Source organism: Arachis stenosperma, chromosome 6, assembly GCF_014773155.1.
Source record: "Arachis stenosperma cultivar V10309 chromosome 6, arast.V10309.gnm1.PFL2, whole genome shotgun sequence".
In the NCBI taxonomy this organism is placed as follows: Eukaryota; Viridiplantae; Streptophyta; class Magnoliopsida; order Fabales; family Fabaceae; genus Arachis; species Arachis stenosperma.
In genome coordinates this window covers 121962162-121990122 of record NC_080382.1, presented here as the reverse complement: position 1 = coordinate 121990122, position 27961 = coordinate 121962162, and the positions used below count along the sequence as shown (strand labels likewise).

Below are 27961 nucleotides of genomic sequence, written 5' to 3'. Positions count from 1 at the left end.
GTGCGCGTGGGTGACGCGCACGCGTGAATGGCCATATTTTGAAAAACAACGCGGCTGCGTGGGGCGCGCATTCGCGTGGTAGGGATGGTGCTTCCAGCACCATTCCAGCCCCACTCCATCATAACTTGCTGCCATATACCTCTTTACGTCGATTTTGCAGGGTCACGCATGCGCGTGGGTGACGCGCACGCGTGGGGAGGTTATTTTCCAAAATGATGCGGACGCGTCAGCGATGCGTTTGCATGGGCATGCTTGTGCCTAAGGCACACTTGTGCCTAAGGCACGCCTTCAGCCACGCTTTTGCGTGACTCTCTGCTTTTTTTCTTCTCGTGTCCAAGGCACCTATGACGCGGACGCGTCGCGTGCAATTTTTTTATGCAGTATGCAAAATGCAGAATGCAGAATGCAGATGACTATGCAGAAATTATGAATGAACACGAATGAAAATAAAATAAAATAAAGCTAAGAACAAAAAGGAAAGAATATACCATGGTGGGTTGTCTCCCACCTAGCACTTTTAGTTAAAGTCCTTAAGTTGGACATTTGGTGAGTCCCTTGTTATGGTGGCTTGTGCTTGAACTCATCCAGGAATCTCCACCAATGTTTGTAATTCCAATGGCCTCCGGGATCCCAAACTAGGCGCAAAGAGCCTTCAAACAAGATTAAGCAAGTGACAAGACCCCAAGAGTGTTGATTGCTAGACTGAATTCTGGGGTCCCAAACCTTGCTTTTGCACCCGTCTTCTTGTTGACCATCTTTGTTCCAACCGAGTGGTAAGCAATCCGAATTCTCACTGAGGCATCCAAACAGTTTCCTAGACCCATACAATTTAGTATTCTTCCAACCATGATAATTCAGCCCTGAGCTTCCTACCACAATGAACCTAGGATTGTGTTGCCAACCACTAACCATCTTCCTCTTGCTTTTATAGCCACAAAGAGCTCTAAGTTGCCCATCTGTCTCAAGCAAAGCATATTTAAGTGGGCTAATTAAGCTTAGAGATGAGAGATTTACCCACTTGAATGCAGGGATGGATGGTGATAGCTTTAGGGGAGGGGTCTCCGACAACCTTGGCAAGGTGATCTCTAGCTCCATTCCCTTAGACTCTTCTTTGACAACTTCCACCTCTTTGCAAGCTTCTTCAATATCAACCTCTTCCTCTTGGTAGCTTTCTTCCAATTCGATCTCTTCTTCATTGTTCACCAAGGGTATAGGAGGTTGTGCCTCTTCTTTAATCTCCATGACAAGTCCAATGGGAGATGATTCAAATGTAGATAAGAATTCATCAATGATTGAATCCATCTCTTGATCATCCCCTTCAAAGTCTTCAACCATGATATGCCTTGGAGGTTGTACACCCTCCTCAACATCAAATTCAAACTCCTTAGAAGGGGACTCTATGACTGGGCTTTCCCATGGATGTTCCGCATCTCCTAAGTCTTCGACCACTTCTTCTTCTTCTTCAATAATTCCGGCTTCCTCCACTTGTTCCAGTACAAAGTCATGCTCCTTACTGTCTACTGGAGTTTCTAATATCTCCTTCATGCTACGTTCTTCATTAGATTCTCCACATGAAGTCATGGGGGTTCCTTGAGTGTCTGAACATCTGGAAGGTAATTGATTTATTGCTTGCTCCAGTTAATGAAGGGTTGCATGAAATTGATCTACTATTTCCTTGAGGTGAGCCTGTGATTCTTGGGTCGATGGATATGGACATGGTGCATATGGAAGTGGTGGTTCTTGGGAATAATTGGATTGGAATTGGGGTGGATAAGGGTTAGGGTAATATGGAGGTGAATGGTGTAAAGGAGCTTGTGAGTTTGGTGGTTCAAAGGTATGTTGTGGAGGTGGTTCATAAGCATATGATGGGACTTGTTGGTAACTACAAGGGGGTCCACCATATCTATCATCTTGGTATGCACCTCGGAATGGCTCTTGACCATAGCAAACTGGTGGAGGTTGGTTGTCACGAAAAGGTCCACCATAACTATTGTCTTGGCATGCATTGTAGGATGGTCGTCGTCCATGGTACTTTGGAAGGTGTTGTTGCCGAAAGGGTAGATCAGATCCTCGTGGCTCCTTCCATCTTTGATTGTTTCGACCTTGATGCATGTTTCTATTATAGCTTCCATTCCTTGCAACAATATTGGAACCAAACTGAGGGGTGAGAATTTATAGTAGCTAAAGAAAATAAAAACTAATAAAAATTAATGAAAATAAACTCCTAAAACTAGAAACACTAACAAAGAAACAAAAAAGTAAATATTTACAATAACCAATAATAAGGCACACGTTTGCAATTCCCCGGCAACGGCGCTATTTTGACGAACGGTTTTTCTATCGGTAAAGAAATTCACAAATATAATCGCGTTGTAAGTATAGTTTCTAAACCAACAGAAAATCCTTTCATACAAAAGTTTTGGTTGTCACAAGTAACAAACCCAGTAAAATTTATAAACCGAAGTATTCAAACCTCGCGTCGTCTTCTCAAGGAATTGCAGGGAGGTGTGTTTTATTATTGGTTATGGAAAACAGTATTTTTGGATTTTTGAAAGGTTTGAACAAGAGAAATAAATTACAGGAATTAATAAATCAATAGCTAAGAAAACTCTTGGCAAGGTATAAAAATTAGAAGTCCTATCCTAGTTATCCTTATCAATTGTGATGAGAATTGCTCGTTGCTCCCACTTAGTCAACCTCTAACTATGAAGGTAAGTCATGTGGATAAATCAATATGAATCCTCAAGTCCTAGTCAATTCCCAAAGAAAGACTAGAGTTAGTGGAATTCAAGTCAATTAGCAACTTCCAATTATCAATCAACAAAAGAGTTTGATAACTCAAGAGTCTCTAATTACTCAATCAAAGCCAAGAATATAGAAAGCTAAATAAAAAACATATATCTGAAATACCTCAAATTGCATTAATAAAAGAAATCAAATCTAACATGGAAAAGTTCATAAGCCAAATTGAAAAGATAAATAACAATTAAAGTAATAGAATAAATAAAGGTAGAAAATAAATTAAAGGAACATTGAACTTGGAACGAAGAAACAATCCTAATGACTAAAAGAAATCCTAATCCTAAAACCTATGAGAGAGGAGAGAACCTCTCTCTCTAGAAACTACATCTAATCCTAAAATTATGTATTATGAGTTGTTGTGTCAATATGAATTGAGTCTCTGCATATTTCCTGGCTTTATTCTGTGTTTCTAGGACGAAAACTGGGTCAAAACGCGGCCAAAAATTGTCCCCAGCATTTTCTGAATTTTCTACAGATCGCGCATGTCACGCGTACGCGTCGGTCACGCGTACGCGTCGTTTGACGATTTTCCTCTCCACGCGTGGGCGTCAGGTATGCGCTCGCGTCGTTTGCGCTCGCGTCGTTTGCGCGAACTCCAATCCACGCGTACGCGTCAAGCACGCGTACGCGTCGCTGTGATTTTGTCCAAATCGCGCGCACGCGTCAGCCATGCGTGTGTGTCGCTGTTCGCTAGTTGTCTTCTTTATTTTTTGTGCTCCTTCCCTTTTTGCAAGCTTCCTCTCCATTCTTTAAGCCATTCCTGCCATGTGAAGCCTGAAACACTTAACACACGGATCACGTCATCGAATGGTATAAAGGAGAATTAAAATACGTAATTAAAAGATCTCTAGGAAGCAAGTTTTCAATCATAAAACTAAACTAGGGAGGAATTGTAAAATCATGCAAATCATATGAATAAGTGGGCAAGAATTTGATAACAACCACTCAATTAAACACAATATAAACCATAAAATAGTGGTTTATCACTTACATTTTTTAGAGTTTAAATACAAAAAAATTAAATTAATTTATTAAAAATAATTTAGTATTTATGCTGGTTAAATAATAATAAAAAATACTAAAACTTATTGATCTTCAAGAGTTTTTTTTATTTTTTTATTTTTATTTTATATTTTTATTTTATATTTAAATTATATATGATAAAAACTCATATATATTTATCTTTATGTAAAGTTGTTAGTTGAAAATTATAAAATAATTTAATATATTGACTAAATTGTTATTTGATAATTTTTAACTATAAAAAACCCAAAGGTGACACATCAAGAAAAAAAGAAACCACTTCATTATAATTGGACTACAAGTTTTGACAAATATGTTATTAAAAAAAATTCAACAACCAAAACTCTTAAGAATAAAAAAATACCATCCAAATAATTCCCAAAACAACCAAAAAGACTTAAATGAATCTTTTATATTTTTAAAATATATTATAATTAATTGATTAAATTGTCGAAAATCATAAGAGATATAGAATTAATTTTTCTAATCTAATATTCTAAATTATCAAAAAACAATTTATCAATTCTTTAAGTTAAGTACTAATATCTCTCAAATAAAAAAATTCTAGGTACGATTATCACTCAAATAACTCAAATGATATAATTCATAAATCACTAATCACTAATTCACTATTTGATTAACTCGAGTACTTATTATTAAATGTCAGCAAAGATTTATGCCTCTATATAATTTATTTTGCATCACATTTAAAGAACATCCGCAGTAGCACTTTGGTAAAATTCGATGATTGAATTTCCAGGTTCAAATCCTGGCTGCGGAAGCATTTTTCACTTGTACATTAGCTTTATTTTTGGTTGGTTTAACTATTATGAATTTATGACAAGCCTTTCATGTGTACACTAGATTTTCTAACACATTTTAAATGGGCGACTCAAGCCCAAATGATTGGCGAGAATGGATATTTTAGGTATATTAAATTTCATTTAAAGGAACAAAAATAATCCCAAATGCTAAAGGGTCATTATTTTTATAAATTTAAATCCACTAAATTGAGAAAGCTAATAAAGTGATAAATTAAAATATTAATTATTATTAATTTTTTAATTTTTATAAAATATATGTTTATTATCTTAATTTAAAAGTGATTAATTTTTTATTTGATCATTTTATTAATTTTCTCGCTTAAAAAAAAAATCTTAATCCTATTTCTATAGTAAAAGAATTCAAACTAGATTGTAGTAGCATAAAACTGTCATGCATTAGTGTCAGTTTTTAGAACATGACCATGTTAATAGTAGATTAAATTTTTAAAGTGGTCTCTTAATTTCATAATTTTTATTATTTTAGTTTTTTAAATTTAAAATTATTTATATTGGTCTCCGAAATAGAATTCTAAATATTATATTGGTCCATCGATCATTTCTAGTACTGAATTAGCAAACTAAGTGCTGACTCTAACTTGCCATGCTGGACACAACGTTTAATATTGTCATTTTGTTTTGACATTTAAATAAGGTAAAAATGAGAAGAGAAAGAATATTTTATATAATGTGCAAATCATTATATTTTCTTTCGTTTTTTAAAATGACTTTGTTTTTGTCTTATTTAAGATCTAAAATGAAAAGACGTTATTCAACTATGTATCTAGTGTGACAAATTAGAACTAATTCAGCATTTTGTTTGTTGACTCAAAAAAAATTCAGAGACCAATATAGTTTTTGGATTTAAATTTCAGAGATCAGTATAATAAATTTTGAATTCGAAAGACTAAAATAATAAAAGTCGTAAATCTTAAAAGACCACTATAAAAATTTAGTTGTTGATATTTATGAGTATTTCACGTCCTTTTTTAAATTAATTTTATGTACTGAAATTACTGTCTTTTTTATATTTTATTCTTATAAACTTTTGTATTAAGATAAACAGTAGTGCTACGTTACCAACTTTTTATCTGCCAAAATCTGCCAACTTGAGTTGGGCTGGACATGAAGCCCATCTACTAAATAAAGCCACATCTAAGTTAATCATGGTTTAATCCTAATTTATCACGTGTTGGTAATAGTTGGCAGACTCTCTCTTGGTAACGTATATTTTTCCTAAGATAAATATACATTCAAGTCATACTTCTGACAAACCATTAATTATTCATGATAAATTCTCGTGTAAAAGACTCCCTTGAACTAGGAACAATATATGATTTTTGATGGGTGGGAAGACAAAATATAGATATAGACTCCTAAAACTTAACTTAAGTAGCATTAGAATTTTTAAGAAGAGCATATGTAATGTTGGAAAATTTCAGCTATTTTATGCATTCATACGAGCTCCAAACACCCTTCTTGAACATCAAATCGAGATAACATTCACTTCTCAAAGCACCAAGGCTAAATACATTTTCCACTTTTTGCTAGTCATTTTTTGAATTTGCATTTGTACAATACCAAATCATCATCATCCGTCATCTCTTTTTAAACTGCAATAAATATGTTTCTTGAATAAGTTTTGCAGAGAATTACCTTAATATCACGCTTTCAAACTAAGACAATGTCTTTTCAAATAATAAAATTTTATACTTTTTTGATATTTTACATTGGAAGAGTATCCAAACAACCTTTCACCTAATCTATATCATGACTTCTAATCACACATCCAAATTCCGCTACTTGTTCTTTCTCAAAATTGTTGGCATCACAATTTACCTTCACCAGCCTCGCAGAAGAGGTTCCTACCTAGCCTTGTTGATCTGAATGAGCTGGCACAACAGAATGCATGAATGCTCCAATTCATGCTTTCATTCTTGAGCGAAAGCCACGATGCGATCACCCCTAATCCGAATTGAAAATTTTCTGGTTGCAATGCCTATAAATTCACCAAATACCTATAATGATAATTTTAGAACCAAAATTACTTATTAGCAGCTTTGTTGAATGTGAATTTAATGAAATTTTGAATTATATTATTATTAAAATACTAATTTTAGGTATTTAGAAATTTATATTGATAATTTAAATAATTTTATTAATTATTTATTTGAACTGATTCGACTACATTTGAAGCATAATCAAATTATTGAATCTCTGAAATATAATTAATAAATAAAAAAAATCTTTTTACATAAAATATTAAAACATAAAATTATTTTTATTTTTTTATAAAATTTTTTAAAAAAATAATAACTCAAATTTTTTTTAAAAAATTTATCAAAATAAATTCTTAGTCTATAATTCAATAATATATATTAGTCTATATTTTTAAATAATAATAATTAATATGACTAAAAATAATAAATTATAATAATTCTCTTACATTTTTGTTGTAAAATTTAGGGACTAAATAAACTTCGTATGTCGCGTTTCGCGTGCACTAAATTGATGCGATATATAATATACTCGATCAGTTGCTAAGTGTAAAATACTAAAATCTGGTTAATTTTCCCGCTGTTTCGTTTAAAACACTAAAATCAGATATTGTTTGCGCGCCCTCACATAGCCGATGCCGCTATCCGCCGCCACAGCCGGCGGCTCACTGCCGCCCGCGCTAGAAGAGGATCCATCACCACAAGACGGCGACGGTTACGGCGTTGTTTCACTTGACGAGGAGGGATTCCCGTCACAGATCCCTTACAAAGACTCTCCACCAAACACCGCCGGCGAGCGATCGGCGACATCAGCAGGAAAGAGCAGCTTCGCCGCTGATTTCTATAGCTGCGGTGCCGATTGGTCCTCGCTGTTGTCGCCGGAGGATCGCAGACACAGCGGCGGTTTCGGTTCGGTTCATTCGGCGAAGAAGTTGAAGCAGGCAAATTTGTTTCAGGTTTGGGGATTCAAACGAAACGGCGCCGCCGAATCTGATTCGGCTTCGTCTATTGAATCTTGCAAACCTAACCAATGTGATTCTTTTACCGATGGAGGCGAAAGCGTTGGTTCTTCTGAGAGAAAGATCGTGAAACCTGAGAATTTGGGTTCGATTTTGCGCGATACGGGGAAAGAGTTCGAGAAATCAAAATCTTCTCATAAGAGAAAGGAAAGCCATGAAGGAGTTAGAGTGACGCGTACCTGTCCTTTTTATAAGAAAATTCCAGGTTCATGCCAAAGTTCTTCACCCTGTTTATTTTTTTTCCGTTCGTTTTTGGTTTTTGTTATTGAATTCAACAACTTATAGCTTCTTCAACTGGCCTTTATTTGTTTGATTACCGAAGCATTTTTTTTTTAATTGAATGCATAAAGCATCATGTGTGGTAGGTTATTGTGTGTTCTTTGCCTAATCTGTTCTTTGGTTATAATAGGATGATAATATGTCTTAAGAACTGTGATGTGGTTACTTTCAATGTTGGTGATGAAACTAATTTGGTTTGGCAACTGTTACAATATTGAATTTGTTTTCGTTTTTGCTATGAGAAACTAACATTGTAGCAGTGGCTATGGATGTTCTAAATGTAGATTTTTTTTATCAATGCAGGGACAAGCTTCACTGTTGATGCATTCCGTTATGGGTGTATTGAAGGGTGCTCTGCATACTTTCTTAGTCACTTCCATTCCGATCATTATGGCGGCCTTAGCAAGAAATGGTCACATGGCCCCATTTATTGCTCTCCTCTTACAGGAAGGCTTGTTCAAATGTGTCTCTCGGTAAATCCCTTGTAAGAACTTGGAAACCTTCATAATTTTTCGCGTGAACTCTATTTGATATTTATAGGTTGCTCACTTATATAAACAGGGGAAAAAAATTTAAAGGAGCATCTGATAGAGGTTTTAAATTTTCTTTTCTATTGAGTGATTCAATTTCATAAAAATTTGTTGTCATAGGTACATCCACCCTTTGGAATTTAATGTTGAATATGTGGTTTGTGGTGTCAAAGTGACTTTGTTGGAAGCTAATCATTGCCCTGGTGCAGCGTTGATTCACTTTGGCCTCTCAAATGGGCAATGTTATTTGCATACCGGAGACTTTAGAGCTTGTAAACAAATGCAAGCTTACCAAACTCTTGTAAATCAACATGTGAATGTCCTTTACTTAGACACTACATATTGCAACCCAAAGTACAAGTAAGACATTGATCTTGTTAAAATTTTGTTTGCTGTTATTATATATGATCATTGCTGTTATGATCCTTAGTGATGATTTTCTTGTGCAGTTTCCCTTCCAAGGAAGACGTACTCAATTATGTTGTCAAAGTTACAAAGAACCAACTTAAAGTGCATCCCAAAACTTTGGTGGTTGTTGGAGCGTATAGTATTGGCAAAGAGTGTGTATATCTTGCAATTTCTAAGGCTCTTGGGGTATGTGGAATTTTCCCCAGTAGATTTATGTCTCAACTATTGTGTGACGGTCATTTGTGTCCTATTCTTATCAATTTTTTGTTTTTGTTGACATGATGTCACAGTAAATTTGCAACATATATTCGTTTGTGAATTGATCAGCTAATGGCTTTGTGACAATCTATAGTAGTATAGTATCTAATATCTAGTGAAAGTTTTGAAGCTTCCACTCTCTTTGATCTTTTTCCGATGCTGTATATATTGTTTGTTCAAGTTGCCACCCTTTATGGACAACCAATTTTATTTGCATTAGGAATGTGAGGTCCCTGCTCAGGAGTTGTTGGAATTTTCTACTCTAAATTAACTTAGTTGAAGCTTTCAATAACCAGTGTACCTTACTCATGGACTGAATGATCCATTCAACCAATGTATTGATGCAGGTAAAAATTTATGCAACTGCTTCAAGAAGGAAAATTTTGCTGGCTTTTGGTTGGTCTGAGCTTTCTGATAGTCTGTGTATTAATGGAAATAACACATTTCTCCATGTTCTTCCCATGTCATCTCTCAGATTGGAGGTTTGATTTTGTATTGTCATGTTTTAATATCTAAAGTCTCAGTTTATTTATCATCTTATGATTCACCATCCACCTTGTTACATTAGTTTTTAAAGGATTACATGAAGACCTACAAGGAAAAATACACAGCAGTATTGGCATTTCGTCCAACAGGTATTACCCATCTTTTGTTGCAAATGTTTTGTAATTGAGGTCAATATTTTGCATTTTCAGTATGTATTACACTCATTTCACTTTAATTATAATAAATTAATAACGGTATTGACTTTTTCCCTTTCCTTTTTTGGTAATTTTATTAGGTTGGACTTTCAGCGAAAAGATTCGCAATGATCTAGAACTAATTAAACCTATTTCCAAAGGAAATATCACAATATATGGTAACATGAGCTGCTGTGCTGCAATTGAACAGCCAACCTTCATATAGAATACAATAACTTGAAATCCATGCTAATGAACTGCCACATGCCTTTTTCTAGGTGTTCCCTACAGTGAGCACTCCAGCTTCACAGAACTGCGAGGTTTTGTTCAGGTCCAAACTTCTTTCGTTGCTACATGTTTGATAAATTATCTAATGGTATCTATGAAATTCTGTATTTTATGTCTTATTTGTGTAAGTGAATTTATCTTACTGTTCCACAGTTTTTGAGGCCTGATAAAATAGTTCCAACTGTGAATGTCGGAAATGCGGCTACTCGAGAAAAGATGCAATCTTACTTCCGAGACTGGTTGAAGGGTTAACGTCTTCTCTCCCTTCAAGAAATTTGGGATTGTAATAAGAGATACCCATTTAATGAAGATGGAATTCGCAGGGGGAATTCGACATCTATTGCAATCTGCAGAAGGCGATACATGGATTCTTTTGGAAGGTTAGCCATCACGATAACATGTTTGATCTAATTGCTGCAACACCTTTTGTTTGTCTGCTTGAAAGAATATGGTCCTGCAGGACTTATATGATGAAAATATAGGATGAAATGTCATGCCTTCTGATATTTGTCTTGTGCGAAGCACTTGCCCATTTTATTGAAGAATCATAGTTGCTACCTAGTTGGAGGTCACAACTTGAATGCAGATTCCCGCCAAGATTCCTACTATTTATTGCAATTTTTTAATTTTAATTTTATTTTGTACAAGTAATATTAGTTAGGTACTTAGGTTCCATATGGCTTTGTTACAGCCACAATAGCTATTTCTTATCATCCTTATCTATCAATGGACAACATCTTTCATGATTGCATCTTGCAATCAACCTATTCCTCTTAATATCCTGAATCAAGTGCCACACATCATCTAATTTCTATTTCTAATAGCATTATTTTTTACTTTGATTACACAGCATCTGACCAACTTTACATTGCCAATGATTCAGATTTTTCTATCTTCAAATAAGGTTATCCATTTTGCAAAATACTTCTAACAATACCAGTTTTATTTTAGACAATTTTTTACATGTACCTGATATTGCTACAAATTTAGTTAGTGTCTCTAAGTTATGCCTTGTCAGTAATGTTTTCTTTGAATTTCATACTTTTCATTGTCTTGTTAAATCTCAGGCGACAGAAGAAGTATTTTTTAAAGGCCGACTTAAGCATAGTCTCTACTCTTTTGATAATCTTGCTATTGCAAAATAATCCTGTAATTCAATTTTTTTAAATGTTTTTCTTGCTACTTATAATGTTAATTTTGAACTTTGGCATAGACGCTTAGGACATTCCTCTATTTCTATAGTTAGAAATGTTCTTAAAATGTAAAATACCTTGTTCTCATAAAGAAAATTCGGATTCTTTCCTTTGTGAACCTTGCTGTCTTGGTAAAATGCATGCTCTTCCCTTTCTAGATTCACAAACTGAACACTAAACTCTCTTACAATTAGTTTTTACTAGTTTATTTTTTCGTGTCTTGCACGAAAAGATTAAATTTAATTTAAATTATAAATATTATTAAGTATTACTATAAATTATATATATAATTATTAAAGTAGGTTATATTTTGTGATTTTGCAATATTTATTTTTGAAAGCTTTTTGGTCATCTTTATTTACGAGTTGACTTATTTTAATTCCCAAAATTATTAAAAGTTTAATTTTGAGTTATACAGAAATACTTAATTTTGATTTGGTTTTCATATTCACAGTATAATAAATTAGTCAATATAGTTCATTATTTTGAGCAAATTATTTGTTTATCTTTAAAAAATATATTTTTTAGATTTTTTTCATAATAAAAATTATAAATGTATTTAATTACTTTAAATAAAATTTAATTTTGGTATTTATCGACCACATTTATTAAAGTAAAATCTTTTATATTTTACTTTAAGCTTTTAATTTTGTCAAAAGAATTTTATGATTCAAAAAATTTAATTATTAAGTAAATTAACAAATTATCAATGTATAGAATTGAGTAGATTTTTTTTTTTCAAATAAAATATTAGTGTTATTTATTATTTCAACCCATAATATAATATGAGGTAATAAATTCAAGTAGGAAAAAATAGTATTAACATTTTCTTCAAATGTGTAAAATTTTTAATTAAAGTAAAATGACAATATACTCCGTAACAAAAGAAAAATTAAAATAATAATAAATTTTGTACCAAAAGTAGGATTAAATGTCAATCGAGCGGAGGGAGACCGGGATGAAAATGCTTTCGAACTCTTCGTCCCTGAATCTTGACCTTTTTTCTGTTCTTGTCCTTAATTCCTACCTGGGAGAATATTACTTTCATTTTTATTCTCTTTGTGTTTCTCGTAGTTCTTGCAAGATCCTATTTTCTATCTCCTTTTGATAATTTCTATAGAAATTCTAATGATTTTTTTTTAAAAATTAAAAATAAAAAATCATTAAATATTGAAACAACTTATAAATACATCTTGTACAAAATTATAAATTAAGTAAAATTTAATAGGATGGGATTGCCATTTAAATCTACAGTTGTCTCTGAAAAAATTTATCTTCAATCTTGTCTCCGTAAAAAATTTTTCTGTCTTTAGATCTATATTTTAAGTAGTCCCAACGGTGATTCTTGTGCCTTAGAAAGTTTTGCCACACCTAACTAAAAGGAATAATACATGTTTTTGTTCAAATTTAATCTTCTTGGAACTAAACATTTTCGAAATTCTCAACACTCTCACTCACTATTTTCTCTCAATCAAGCATACGTTCACTGTTTTCTTCTCTTTAGCATTCAATATTCTAAAGTTCTAGCAAGACACAGTTCAACCCAATCAATACAGGTTTATTCAATCTAATTAGAAATTTGACTTGATATTTGCTTGCTCAATTCGTTAATTTTTGTGGGAACAATATCCACTCACCATAGTATTACTTGAACAATCTGGTATATTTGCCAGTATCCGTGAGCTATAGTCTTCGCTCATCACTCTCCAAAGTAGTATAGGAGTTAAAACTTGAATTTTTTCAGAATTAGAAGTAACAGATAGTTATAAAACATAAAATGGCCAACTATATTTATACAATATATAATTTAAAAAATAATTAAAATACTATATCAATTAAATTATCATTTAATTTGTGAAATTAAGTATAAAATTTATTCTTTAATGACGTTATGCTCTGAAAAATCCAAGTTTGAGTTAAAAGTAATGTCATCAAAGTAATAAGTTCTATGCTTAATTTCACAAATTAAAGGATAATTTAATTGATATAATATTTTAATTATTTTTTAAATTACATATTGTATAAATATAGTTGGTTATTTTATATTTTATAACTATCTGTTATTTTTTATTGAGAAAAAATTCAAGTTTTAATTCCTGTGTCATTTGAGAGGGCTATACTTTATATTAATTTTTTCAATATAAAAAATTTTCGTAATGATTTTTTAGATGCTAATGAATCAAAGGATGATTTTAATGAATTTTTAGAAATTGTTTAGTGTTTCTTTTTAAATTTATAAATTTATGAATGTAGATTTTTTGAAATTTGAATTAAAATACAAAAGTTGAATTTTTATTTTTATTTGTTTTGATTTTTTGATATTTTATTTAAATTTAAATTAAAAATATTTTTTTATTGATATTTATGTTTTAAAATTAGTATAAATTTAAAAATAAAAAATATCCGTAAGTTGTATAAGTAATAAATCGAATCAATTTATATATTCTGAATTTAATAAACATGTTTCTTATTACCAATGCATTTTCTGATGAAATGTAAGGGGGAAATGGCATGTGTGACCTAACCATGACATGTTAAATTATAAAGTTCCACTTTAATTAATTTCTATGTATATAATGAATCCTTTACTATGCAATATATCAAAGTGACACTATGTTCTTATTTTAGAGGGGCACCACAAAATCTGTCGGATAATGAGGACTAGTGTAAAAATTCTGTTCTAGCTCTTAGAGTTTGAGAAGTGAGGTGAAGTTTACTTGTGTGAGAGAGAGATTCAAAAAATGAGAAAATATTGAATGGTAAAACACTGATTTCATTTGTTATACACAGTATATATACATTATGATTTAAGAGTAAAGCTTCTATTTAACTGACTCTAACTGAATGCATGTGTAGCATGTACAACATGTGTAATGTCAACTAAGTTAAAATTAATTCCAACTAACTTCTCATTAACTTAATTTGTTTTCTAACTATCCTTCACTTTAATTACTTCTAATTACATCCTCCTTCAAGTTAGCAGTGTGAAAATCTATAAGTTCTATCTTGGATTGAGCTTCTGAAGAAAAGGCTAGAGCTAATGCTTTTATTAGCACATTTGCTATTTGGTTTGCGGACGAAATCGGGAGAAACTTAATTACACCCTCTTGAACCTTGTATTGAACAATGTGATAGTCGATCTCGATGTGCTTAGTGCACCCGTGAAAGACTGACTTTGAAGCAATATAGAGAGCTGATCTGTTATCGCAGTAATGGGATGCGTTAGAAGCTGACTGAAATTACAGAGAATGTTCAAAATTTAGACATCTTCACATGTTGCAATGGCCATTGATCGATATTCGGCTTTATTTGAAGATCAAGTCACTGTGAGTTGCTTTTTACTTCTCCAGCAGATTAAAGAATCGCCTAAGAAATAGCAAAAACCAGTTATTGATCTTCTAGAATCCGGACAAATTCCGCAGTCTGAATTGGAGAAAGCTTTGAGGCTGAGGTTGTTGGAAGTAGAGGAGAGAACTCGTTTGGCAGGGGTACCTTTCAGATATATGAGAACATGTAACGCAACTTCAAAATGTTTAGTAGTCGCGCAGTCCAAATATTGGCTCAACTTGCTTACCGCAAAGCAAATGTTGGGACCGAGTATTGGTCAAGTAAATGAGACGTCCAATGAGCCTACGATAACTTGTAACATCAGGTAATGGATTACCTGAAGACTTAGATAACTTGGTGGTGTAATCGATTGGAGTTGCTGCTGGCTTTGCATCAAGCAATCCGAATTCCTTGAGGAGATCAAATGTGTAATTGCGCTAGTAGATAGAAATGCCTTGCTTGCTTCTTGATATCTCAAGACCAAGAAAAAACTTGAGCACCCCCAAATCCTTAATGTTGAACTTGGCATCAATGAGCTGCTTGACTTCTTCAATTGTCTTCAAGCAATTGCCAGCCACCACCAAGTCATCAACATAGACCAAGATGCAAGTGAAATTAGAATTAGTGAGTTTGGTAAATAGGCATGTGTCAGCCTTAGATCGAATAAAACCAATGGTAAGAAGGACTTGGCAAAACTTCTGGTACCATTATCAACTTGCATGCTTCAGCTCATAGAGAGAACGCTGCAACCTACACACGATATCGGGAGGAGGGGATAAACCCATATCGGGAGGAGTGGATAAATCCAAAGGAGGTTTAATATAAACTTCTTTAGGCAAGTCTCCATGAAGAAAGGCTGTGTTTACATCAAGTTGGTGAACAAACCAGCCATGATTTGCAGCAAGAGTGAGTAGAATCCGCAATATAGTGAATTTAATCATAGGACTAAAGTGTCAAAATAATCGAATCCGGCAGTTTGAGTAAACCCCTTTGCCACTAATTGAGCCTTGTGCCTTTTTACGTCGCCATTAGGTATGAAGTTGGTCTTAAAGACCCACTTGCATCCAATAGCCTTCTTCTCATGAGAAAGTGATGTTAATTTTCATATTTTAGTTTCTTCAAGTGTTTTTAATTAAGCCATTATAGCCTACCTCCAAGAGTCATGCTTGATTGTCTTCTCATAATTTCTAGGTTATATATTGGTGGAGATAGCCAAAACTAATGCCTTATTTGTTGGTGATAACTTGTCATAAGAAACATAATTGGAGACAAGATAAAATGTTGATGATTGAAATTACTGTTCTTGAGCAATGGCTTGCAAACATTGAAAATCTTGAAGTATTTGGGAAAATTTTGGGCCTTACATGATTTTTTAAGGCATGTCTTGTGGCAGTGACGTTTGAGTTGGAAGCATCAAGTGATTGTAAAGCTAAATATTATGGTGAATAAAATGCATAGGATGTATGAGGTTCAACTTCTAAAGGTGTAGGGACTTGTGAAACAGGCCGAATATGATCTAGACTAGATGCATGTGTGTCATGAGGCTCTGTGAATAATGGTGCAGGCATTATGGGTTGTGAATGATTGTTATTGCAATCTTCAAAACATTCGAATATGTATAAAAGTGAGGAATTTGGAAAAGCATGGGCAGATGTGGAGTGTCCACCGATAAATAAAAAATATTTTTCATAAAATTGGACATGTCTTGATAAGAAGATCTTTCGAGTGTTAACATCCATTAGAAGGTAGTCTTTTGTTCCACTTTTGAAACCAAGAAAAATACATTTACTTGCGTGCTTATCGAGTTTTCGTCTATGAGAGGTCAAAGTGGAAGCAAAAGCTAAACGACCAAAGACTCTAAGATGATCAAGTGTGGGTAATTTCTTATATAAAGCCTCAACGGGGCTACTCTCTTTCAAAGTAGAGCTAGGGACTCGGTTAATAATATGGACAGCATATGCTATTGCATAGTATCAAAAATAGTTGGGGATATTTGAGGAGAACATGAAAGCTCTAGCCATGTTCAAGAATTTTTGGTGTTTTCTTTCTACAATTCCGTTCTGCTGTGGAGTTTCAACACAACTAGTTTACTACAAAATCCCTTTGGATTGATAGAAAGAAGACATCATAAATTCAGGGCCATTATTTGATCTTACACACTTGATCAACTTGTACATTTAGATTTTAATCATCAAAATAAATTATTCTAAAAAAATTCTTGTTTTAGACTTATTTTTCATAAAAAAATGCCATGTGAATTTACTTTTATCTTCTACAATGGTGGTGAGAAAATATTTATGCCCTCTTATAGAGGTGCTTGCTATTGGTCCCAAATACTCACATGTATGAGATCAAAAGGTCAGTTGATACAGTGTTACTAATAGTAAAAGATAGTCATTTTTGTTTGGCAAAATGACAAGATTCATAAGAAAAATTTGAATTTGTACCTTTAAAAAGGAAAAACTGATGCATTTTATTCATTCTTGGCAAAGAGAGATAACCTAATCTACAATGCCATATTGTCTATTGTATTTTTGACTATTGTACTATTATGAAGTGAACAATCTAAAGCTTGGTCAACTAAATTTACTTACTTGAAAGCATGTGCAGCATCGGGTGGCAGGTCTAGTGAAGTTATCTTAGCAGCTAGAATTGGTTTTGTTTTTAATGTATATAGGCCATTGTGCTGATCAGCAATTCCAATCATCTTCGAGATAAGTGGATCCTGAATCTCGGAATTATGTGCGTTGAATGAAAACCAACAGGATAATGCATTAGTAGCTTTAGAATTTGAAATTAAATTAAATTAAATTGAAAAGAAGGCACGTATAACACATCACTCAAATAGAAATGTATAAAAAAGAAGACTGTGTCACAAAGGTTGTCATAGTTTGTGAATCATTTGGTATTTTAATTGTTACTAATTTAACTTTTTTAATTGAATGAAAGTGTGTAATAGAAAAAGTCACATAAGCAGTGGCTCCTGTGTCTAAAATCCAATCATGTGAACTCAACTCATGATTAAAAATTAAAAGGAGATGAAATGTACCCGCAGAAGGATCACGCACAATTGCCAAGTTTCCATTATGAGGAGGGTCTTGATGCTTTTGAATTAAGGCTATAATGGCTTCTTGTTGCTTCTCAAAAAACAATCCATAAAAATTAACATTCTCTTCCTTATGGTTGGGATTATTACTGTCTTTAGTGTTCACAACAATCATGTTGGTAGGAAAGTCATCGGACTTGCTCTTGCTTTGATTGTGCTGCATATGTGGCAAAAAGCCATGCTTGTGATAGTATGTGTCCACTAGGTGACTTGATTTGCCACAATGTGAACAGAATTTTAGAGTGCTTCGACCTCTTCCTCTACCTCCATGCCCTCTCCCCTTTCCTCTATTATTCGATTATGCATTGGCTCCATTATAATTACCATTGTTCCTTTGATAAGTGTCAAACGCATTAGCATCGGTGCCAATGTTATTCACCATTGCTCTTAGTTCTAGGTTGCCGTATGTGACATTTGCCTTTCTTGTTGTAGAAGCATAGAGAATGTTATGGCAATGTCGGAAAGAGGTTTCATCAGCATTACATGTGACTTTACACTAGCATATTGCTCATTGAACCCTCTAAGAAAACATATTACATTTGTTTGAGATCTATATTCTCTAATTACTCCTAGTCCACATATGCACTCTTTCAAACACTTACAATTTGGAATAGGTTTAATTTCCTCCAGTGTTTTTCAAATACTTTTCAACCCAGTGAAATAAGAGGTAATAGATAATTCACCTTGTTTTGCAGTGAACAAATCTTCTTGAATATCAACAATTTTAAAGAGGTCTACCTCGTAGAAGTGGTGCTTAAGGTCTCTCCAGAATTCACATGCATTATTACACTAGAGGACACTGTGAAGAATCTCATGACTTAACGATCCATGTAGCCATGAGAGGATTAAGGAATTGCACCGATCCCAAGCTTCAAACGTGTGATCATTCTCTTCTGACTTTGGCAATGATCCATCAATGAATCGTAGCTTATTCTTTGTTTTGAGTGAAATCTTCGCCGATCTTGACCATGAGTAGTAATTTTGCATCGTTAGAGGAGCAGCTATGAGCGAGAGCGCAGGTGTCTCGCTTGGATGTACGTAGAAACAGTTTGAATGATCTTAAAGCGAATTCAGATTCGAGTCCGATCTTGAGGATGGAGCTTGCAAACTCGAAAAATGCATCATTATTCGAGAGAAATTTTGAAAATTTAGATGTTGTGAAGCCTTGTACTTTTGGTTCCACCATTTCATCATGCACATTCGCCGGCATTAATGAATGATGTGTGTTTGATCCAATTCTCACCGATCTTTTTAAGATAAAGGTTTTCACACTTTTTTCTAAATATTCACGCTCGCCGCATTATGTAAAAATTTTGTTCTTACTCACAGAGTTTAAAAAGTGAGGTGAAGTTCACTTGTGTGAGAGAAATATAAAAAAGAAAAAAAGGTTAAATGGTAAAACGAATTAATTTCATTTGCTATAAACAATATATATACATTATGATCTAAGAGTGAAGTTTCTATATCTAACTCTAACTAAATACATGTACAACATGTACAATATGTGTGATACCAACTAAGCTAAAACTAACTCCAACTAACTTCTCGTTAACATTTGCATGTTGCTCCATGTGTCCCCATGTATGTGCATGTGCTAATAATATTTTTTGGTGACTTCATGTTCTAATAATATGAGAATATACGTATTGTGATTTTTGGTGGGGGCATGGATAATTCACACCACACGCCTTTCTTTTAATTTGGAAGATAAGATTAAATCGCTGCCAGACGATTGCCTACTCTTAATAATTGCGATTAAAACACTTATTTTCTAAAAAAAGAATAAAACCAATATTTTTTTGTTAATATTAGCTAATATTTTAGTTAATATTTTATTTTATACTATTAGAAATTATATTTTAAAATAAAAAAAATTAAAATTTAATTTTTAGTATTTAAAATTAGTTAAATATTAATAAAATAATAAATTTTGTTGGTTATATATAGTATCTTTTTTTCTGAATCGCTGAATATTATATCATGGACGGATCAATTTTTAAAAAAAAGAATTGATAAAGTGGAAAGATAAAAGTTTAAATAATCTTTAAATCAAAGTAATGCGAGTTACATATAATAAAAAGTTACAAATTGAATGATAATTAATTTTTTCCCCTACTATATTAATCTCTTTAGATTATCTGTATTTCTGTTATGGATAGTATGTTTCATGTGCATAAAAGAAATAAAATGTGTTAAGGAATTAATTAAGCTTTGTAAAAATAGATATTGTTGATATTATCAACATATTGTTTTTATAAATAATAGGATAAAATACTTTATTTTGTCGTTTAAAAATATTTTCTTAAAAAGAAATTGTAATTCTATATTCTGTAAGCAATTTTTATTTCATAAAAAAAAATGTTTTTTAAGCTAATGTAGTGAGTTCATTATACTATTGATCTATAAGCTCCATTCAGAACTTTCTTTAATTTCTGGTATATTAAATAAGTTCAAAGACAAATTTCATGGTCAAATCTCTCAATTTTTTTTTTTTTTTTTTGTAGAAGACAGATTGAATACTTACAGGAAAAAGAAAGATACAAGTCATGTGCATGAGTATGGATCTATATAAGAGTACCCGATTTCATTGAGAAAGTACATATGAAAAACCAGCTTTAATTTAGCTAATATTTATTAATTTTAAGATTTAGAATTTATATTTTGAAGGATAGAGTTAAAATTTGTATGATTTAAAATTTAAAATTTAAAATAAGTAAAATAATTTAAAAAATTGATTAATGTTAAATAAAAAAATTAATTTTTTAATATTATTCGTATGATAAATTTTATTAGAATTGATGTGATAATAGATAAAAAAAATAAAAATATTATTTGTATACTAAAATCAATTACTAAAATTAATTTTTATATATTTATGTATAAATATATATTATTTAATTTATTATTAATATGTATTTTATATTTAATGACTGAATTTGGTAACTGAACAAGAAAAATAGATACTAAGCAAAAGAGGGGGAAGGTATGAGGCAAAGAGGAGATTTCTTGTGCATTGTAATCCCAATTGCTTCTTGCATGTCAAGCTCTTCCCTTCCGACTCCATCTGGCAGTTTCCAATCAAAACGGAACAAAAGATTCGCCAGAGAAAGCTCAACCAATGGCATGGCGAAGTTCACTCCAGGGCAGCCCCTCCGTCCAGCTCCAAAGGGCAACATCTCAACGTGATGCCCTCCGAAATCAATTGGACTGTGAAGGAACCTCTCTGGAGAGAACTCTGTTGGATTCTCCCAACAAGTTGGGTCCATTGCTATGGTTTTCGCGTTGATGAAAACCCTCGTTCCGGCGGGGATTTCATACCCTTTAATGGTGCAGGGGTGGATTGTCTCTCTTGGGACGAGGAGTGGTGCTGGAGGATGGATTCTTAGTGCCTCCTTAACTACTGATTTGAGGTATGGAAGCATTGGAAGGTCACTCTCTTCCACCATAACTTTTTTCTTCGACAAGACTACTTCTCTTACCTCTTGTTGTGCTCTTTCCATTTTCTCTGGGTTCCTTATTAGCTCCGACATTGTCCATATCATTGTGGCTGCTGCAGTGTCGGTTCCAGCTATGAAAATGTCCTGCATTTACATCATGTGTACATATGAGTAGTGGCCTTATGTATGCCAAAATCTTGTGCACCACATTTTCCAAATGTGACGGTGAAGAAGTTAATATATATTCAAACAATTATATAAATATCAAATATAAATTAATATATATATATATATATATATATATATATATATATATATATATATATATACACGTAAATATATGATAGTTAATTTTTATTTTTAATAAATAAATAATATTTATGTATTGAATGGGGTACATATACTAATATACATAATTTAATCTAATAATTATTAGAGTTAGTGTTTAAATTGACATATTAATATATCTTTAAAATAAATTAGAAGTAAGTTATGTTTTATAGATTTTTGTTTACAAAATTTATTTAATTTTATCTTAATTGAAATAGTTTGACATAATATATTGTATATATTTAAAATGTAAATAAGAGATATTTCATTAAGTTTTATTTATAATAAGAAATATATGAAATAATTATGTTAGATATACAATAAATCAATCACCAATATCAGATATAAATATAAAATATATATTAAAATATAAAATATACATTAAAAATAAATTAAACAGTACATATATTTATAGATAAATATATATTAATTAATTTGTCACTAATTTTAATGTACAAAATAGTAATTTTCTTATAAACACAATTTTTTCTTATAGAAAAAAGAGGCGAGCACACACAAAAGGACAAGATACATACATATATAGTCAAAACAATTACTTTAAGAAAAAGTATATGTAACCAAAAAGTTACCAGCCAAAAACTAAACAAAATCACATTAATTTATATTAATAATTAATTTTAAATTCAAAATTTAAAAATAATTAATTTTAAATTCAAAATTTAAAATTAATTAAGTAAACCTAATTAAAACCTATAAAAGCCTTCCTCTTCTTTCTCACATTAACCTATCCACCTCCAACAATCACACACACCTCTCTCTCATCAATACTGCTGGCTGCGCAGGTGATCAAAATTCTAGTAGTTAGCGGACAGCAACGATGCTGCCGCTGTTTTACGGGCTTCAAAAGATGAGCCTGTTGAGGATATTGAGGGAAGATAAGACGGCGGGTATGGATTTGACGAGGTACGGTGGGTTTGCTTATGCGTATCATGATGAAGATGATGGGTTTGCAAAGCCCGCCATGTATATGATGGGCATGATTGAGCCCTCTCCTCAAGCCAATTCACTGTGAGGCCGAAGAAATTGGTTTGCGGTTGTGAAGTCACACTATCAGCGAGGATGTCCGCGTTGAGGTTGGTGGGGTTGAAGAGGGAAGGGTGTATATGGCCGGAATCCCACTCTTGTCCGGTGAAGGTGTTGAGACCGAAGTGGAAGAAGAGGGACATGTGGCTCAACTGCCATTGGATTTGGAAGGCGTTTGGGAGGGGCAATATGGAAAGGGGCAAAAAAACATTCTAATACTTAATAAAAGAAATATTCAATTATATTTTAGCAAAAATAATTAAATATCTATAAAATTTTAAAAAAATATATGAAATTTTTAAAGAAATAGAGACATTCACATTTGCAATAAAAAAAATTCGAAAAATATATAAAAGAACATCCATTTAGTATGAAAAAGAAACATTCTGATACTTAACAGAAGAAACATCTATATATATTAACTCGTAGAAATTTTGAATTCATTCAAAAGTATTTGGCTGGTTTTTGGCTAATACTCTTTTGGTTCCCTAGCATTGCTCTTACTTTAATTTATAAAATGGATAAAATTTTATTGCGTATATATACATACTGTTAGAACGCCCTTGATTTGGTCATCGCTGAGGGCTATCTCTTGATTTGAATCCTTTTGAAGTCGAAGAAGAACATGAACAAGATCTTCATCATGATGTTGCTCCATAACACCAAGCCTCTCAGAAGCATCATTATTAACTGCATGCTCCTTTATCACTTTGTCATAGAAGTTATCCAACTCTTTGAAGTTCTTCTCTAGCCTACTCTCATAACCGTTGAATTTGTTGAGCCATCCCAACCAAGGAAAGAAATCAGCCAAGCAGAGTCCTCCCAATAACTCCTGTGTTTCCCTAAGCATCTCATAGAACTTACTACTTGCATCCCCAAATCTGTTTACAGAAGTATTAAACTATTAATAAGTGGAATGCATATGCAAGTCGAATAAATAATAACTAAAAGAGAAATATTAGGATTCATTGCCTTCTAGCAATATTATATTTTTTTACTATTAACAGTTAGAATTTAAAATTTAGTATAAAATAATTTTATTGATTAAAATATTAACAAAAAAATAAATTTTATTTATCTTATAATATTATTGATAATTAAAATTAACAGATTAAATGAGATATTACAAAAATAAGTCAAATACTAAATCAATAATAAGAGTTTGATTTTTGCAAATAAAAAAATAACGAGCCAATTTCTTTGAACTCATAATTATTCACTTTTTTACAATAATAATTCAAATCCTTCGTCTATATTTGTATATTATTTTGCCGTCAATATTAGGAAACAAAAAAAATTAGCTAGAATTTGTTTTATTTACCATTTATTAATTGTCATAGCAATTAATGAATATTAAATAAAATAAGTTATGATTGGTTTTAGGCTTCTAGCTTATTTTTTTTTTGTTATCAAGATATTTTGGCAAAGGATTAAAGAAAAGAAAAATTAATGTGTCCAAACAAAACAATTTGAACAATACCTTGTGCCGAATGCAATCCGACAAACGATATTATTGGTAAGAGAAAGCGTCAAGTGGCTTAGATTAACAGGACTACCGCCGGAAAGTGCTATGGAATGGAGGAGAACTTGAACCTCTTCAAACCTCACAGCTTGAAAAGATTGAACCCTCTTTGCACTCAGCAACTCCAACATCACAATTTTCCTTATTTCCTTCCAGTAGTCACCATAAGGAGTGAAAGTCATAGCTGATCCGTTGTATCCCAAACGGTTCCCGGCATAAAGTTTGGGGCGGCCGGAGAAGGCCAAGTCATGGTTCTTGAAGATCTCTTTGGCTATCTCGGCCGAAGAGACCACCAAAGTAGGAACAGAACCCAACTTCAAGAACATGAGTGGCCCATGATGACTTGACAATTCTTGAAGCGATAGATAGGGGAGCTCGCCAATTTGGTGAAGGTTGCCGATGAATGGTAGTTTCCGTGGGCCAGGAGGAAGGTTTTTTTGTAGATCTGATTTTCTAAATGTTAAGATGAAAAAGAGTAGTGTAAGGAAAACAAGGAGGGCGTAAGAGAGAATCATTGTTCGTTGTTGGTGCGTGTTGATGTTTTGGACAGAACCAAAATTAATGAAAGTAGTGTGCTACTTAAATTGGCAAGTCAAATTAAATAGTACAACATATTACATGAGATATTTTTGGAAGATGGGCGGAGCTAAAGTCATTAATGAGACGGGTCAAAAGATTTCAGTCTCACATATATATCCACGTTTGATAAAAATCACTTGCTAAAGTTTCTAAAAGGTCGGTTATAGTGTGAACATGGTATTCAATATTGATGAATATCTGGTGGCTATGTAATGACAGACGAATAAGGAAAGTACACCTGTCAAACCGAGATATTAATCTTGTTTAGGATGAATAAAATGCTAATTACTTGGGTTATATATTATGATAAATATTTTTAGTGCAAAAATATATTAATTAATATTAGTTCAAAAATAAAAAAAAATAAAAAATTGTTGATCACTAAACATTTTTCGAAAAGTTCTTAGACTTTTTAAAAGAATATATAATAATATCGTAAATAGCAAATATATTATTTCTAGTTAGATCGATGCCTGTTAGGCACAATATTTATTTTGCTTCATTAGAGAGGATGGAACACAATGTCATTGTCAATAGAGGCGTCCGAGCCAGGGTGGGCGCCGAAAAATTCTATTTTATTATTTTAAATTATGTTAAAAAGTATGAAATTTATCAATTAATTTATATAATTTTGGTTTAATTAATTAAAATTTTTAAATTTTTTTTCAATAAAATTATTTGCGAAAAATATGTTTTTTGGGTTTTTAATTGTCACATTCTCAATTTCTTCCTTTTATGCCATTTGATATTGTCGTGATGAAATTTTTTAAGTGTTTTAGGATTAAGGTCATTAATAATTTTAAAAGATCGAAAAAAAGTATACATTACAAGAAAAATATTAAATACTGTCAGAATTATTGTCGAAAAAATGAATAAAATTCGATAGAATAAACCTCGTCAATAATATATTATCTGCGAATTTTTGCATCCGGCAATAATTTTCGTCGAAAATTTTTTGACGATAACGTTAGCGCCATATCATACGTCTCTGCACCATTTTGCGGACAAATTAATTTGACGGTAATGCCGACGGAAATTTTTTTTATATTTTTTTTGAAAAAATAACTGGGCTGTTACTGTCAGTATATTTCAACGGTAGTCTTTTTTATTTTTTTAAAAAATTATTTTTCATCCATTTATAATGTATCCTGATAATTAATAATTAAAACAGTGCTCTAAACCTGGTGTGAAATATCAAAAGTAAAAATACGGATGGATGGTAATTGAAATATCTGAAAAAATAATAATTATATTACATTCTTTTCAAAATTTGGTAAAAAAATACATATCATAAAACTATATTTATATTAACTTTATTCAGATTCATCATCTTCTTCCTCTGGTTTACCATCCTCCTCTTTCGAGATAATTTCCTGATCATCAAACTCGTTTTCTTCTTCTTCGTCACCATTGACCCGTCTTCCTTTTAAAGATCGTCGTTTTAGTCTATAGATTAAGGAAAAATAGTGTATCCGTTTCATTGGAACTCTCTTTAACCGATATTTACCAATCTGTTCTCTCTCTGGATGGCTCAATATTCAAGCTCAACAAGTTTTTGTATGACCTAAAACAGAAAGTTCATCTATGGAATACGAAGTTGGTCTCAGTTTTGTCCGAGTCTGGCTACAACCAATCCCTCAGCAACGGTCTTTTCTTTCCTATTAGCACTGATTTCACCTTTGCTAATGCTGATTGGGCCACATGTCCCGATACTAGACGATCTGTCTCCGGCTACTGTTTCTTCTTAGGCACCACCTTGATCTCTTAGAAGAGTAACAAGCAGCAGACCGTATTTCGATCTTCCTCTGAGGCTGAGTACCGAGCGCTTGCAAATGCTACTTGTGAGGGTCTTTGGTTATTGCGGTTGCTGCGGGTTCTTGGCGTTAATCATGACAGGCCCTTCACGTTGTACAACGACAGTCAATCTGCCTTTCATATGGCTGCTAATTCAATTCTACACGAGTGCAAGCACATTGAGATAGATTGCCACATTGTGCGCGATAAAGTCAATAAAGAAGTTCTCAAATTGCTGCCAGTTACCTCGGCTAACCAAATAGCGGATTTGCTTACAAAATCACTAGCTCCATGTCTTTTTCAGGATTGTTGGACATCCAAACTCTGAGTATGAGGGAGGATGTTAGTTGATATAGGTGATATCAACTTTGATATTAGCCTTACATTATCTATTACATTAGGCAATTAGTTAACCAAGTTCACTAACTGTGCTCACTAATTTACCATAGTTAGAAATCTGTTAGATGCATAGTTAGAAAGTAATCGTGGTAGAATTAGTTAGGTGCTCTTAGTTATATTGTATATATAGCAACTCTTGTAATGAGTCACAGTTTGAGATGCTCTATTTTACATCAGCAAGTTTACCTTACACTGATTTTTTTCTTTCCCTTCTTTCCTCTCTTCTCTCATCGTTACTAAATCTCTGCAACCTCAAGTTGATTGTGCTCACACTTTTGTCAAGAATCATGTTTAATCATAATTGCACAAATTTTGTTCTTCAGTTGTAGAATTTGGTGAGGAACGTGGAGCTCACATTATGTGAGAGTAGAGAATCAAAAAATGAAAGCTAGGAGAGTGGTAAAACACACACAAATTTCATTCATCTTTTGGCATATATACACACTATTGCTACCGATATTTGTTTCCTATTCTAACAACCTGCACAATTTCTTTCACATGATATACACGCCACGGTGGCAAATTGGTAATCATAACAAACTATACTAATTAATTAATATTTCATATCTTGCTATATTGACTAATATGCTATTACAAATTATAATTAACTTCTAATTTGATGAATATTTTTTATCACGTCCTCCCTTAAGATGGGTGTATGAATGTTTATTAGTCCCAGCTTGGACTGAGCAGTAAAAAATATAGCTGGTGGCGCCTTTGTTTAGACATTAGCTGCTTCATTAGTAGATAAAACTGGTAGCAATTTAATCACACCCTTTTGAACTTGGTCGGGCAGAGTATGGCAGTTGATTTTGATGTTCTTTGTGCGCTCGTGGAAGACTGAATTGGCTGCAATGTGCATAGCAGATTAGTTGTCACAGTATAAAATGATGGGATGAGTGAGAGGAAGATTAAAGTCTCCGAGAATATTGGAAATCCATATACCTTCACACGTTACAACATCCATGGCTCTGTATTCAGCCACAGCTGATGAGCGAGCAATACTGGATTATTTCTTGCTTCTCCATGACATCAAAGATGATCCAAGAAAAAAAAAAAAACAAAAACGAATAACTGAACGTATTGAATCTGTACAGGAACCCCAATCTGAGTTAGAAAATACTT

General features: G+C 32.6%; 2 protein-coding genes across 4 annotated transcripts; one reads left to right on the top strand and one right to left on the bottom strand.

Annotated features, from left to right (window-relative positions):
* The first annotated feature begins 7213 nt into the window (after window positions 1-7213).
* Window positions 7214-11342, top strand: LOC130933361 (DNA cross-link repair protein SNM1). Of its 3 annotated transcripts, none has more exons than XR_009067685.1 (10): window positions 7214-7867; window positions 8245-8425; window positions 8592-8831; window positions 8921-9065; window positions 9485-9619; window positions 9706-9772; window positions 9919-9996; window positions 10096-10148; window positions 10259-10485; window positions 11173-11342. XR_009067685.1 is itself a non-coding variant. In XM_057862954.1 (9 exons), exons 1-9 carry the CDS (start codon window positions 7279-7281, stop codon window positions 10355-10357), a joined length of 1587 nt encoding a protein of 528 aa, XP_057718937.1. In that variant the 5' UTR covers window positions 7214-7278; the 3' UTR covers window positions 10358-10887. The 3 variants fall into 3 exon arrangements, 1 of the variants encoding a protein (XP_057718937.1); XR_009067684.1 differs by lacking the exon at window positions 11173-11342 and adding an exon at window positions 10566-10887; XM_057862954.1 differs by lacking the exon at window positions 11173-11342 and having other exon boundaries at window positions 10259-10887.
* A 9200-nt stretch (window positions 11343-20542) lies between these two features.
* On the bottom strand, window positions 20543-24651 carry LOC130935420 (cytochrome P450 71A9-like). Its single transcript, XM_057865160.1, has 3 exons — window positions 24023-24651; window positions 23093-23423; window positions 20543-21312 (listed from the first exon to the last, which is right to left on the bottom strand). Exons 1-3 carry the CDS (start codon window positions 24577-24579, stop codon window positions 20695-20697), a joined length of 1506 nt encoding a protein of 501 aa, XP_057721143.1. The 5' UTR covers window positions 24580-24651; the 3' UTR covers window positions 20543-20694.
* Window positions 24652-27961: the final 3310 nt, after the last annotated feature.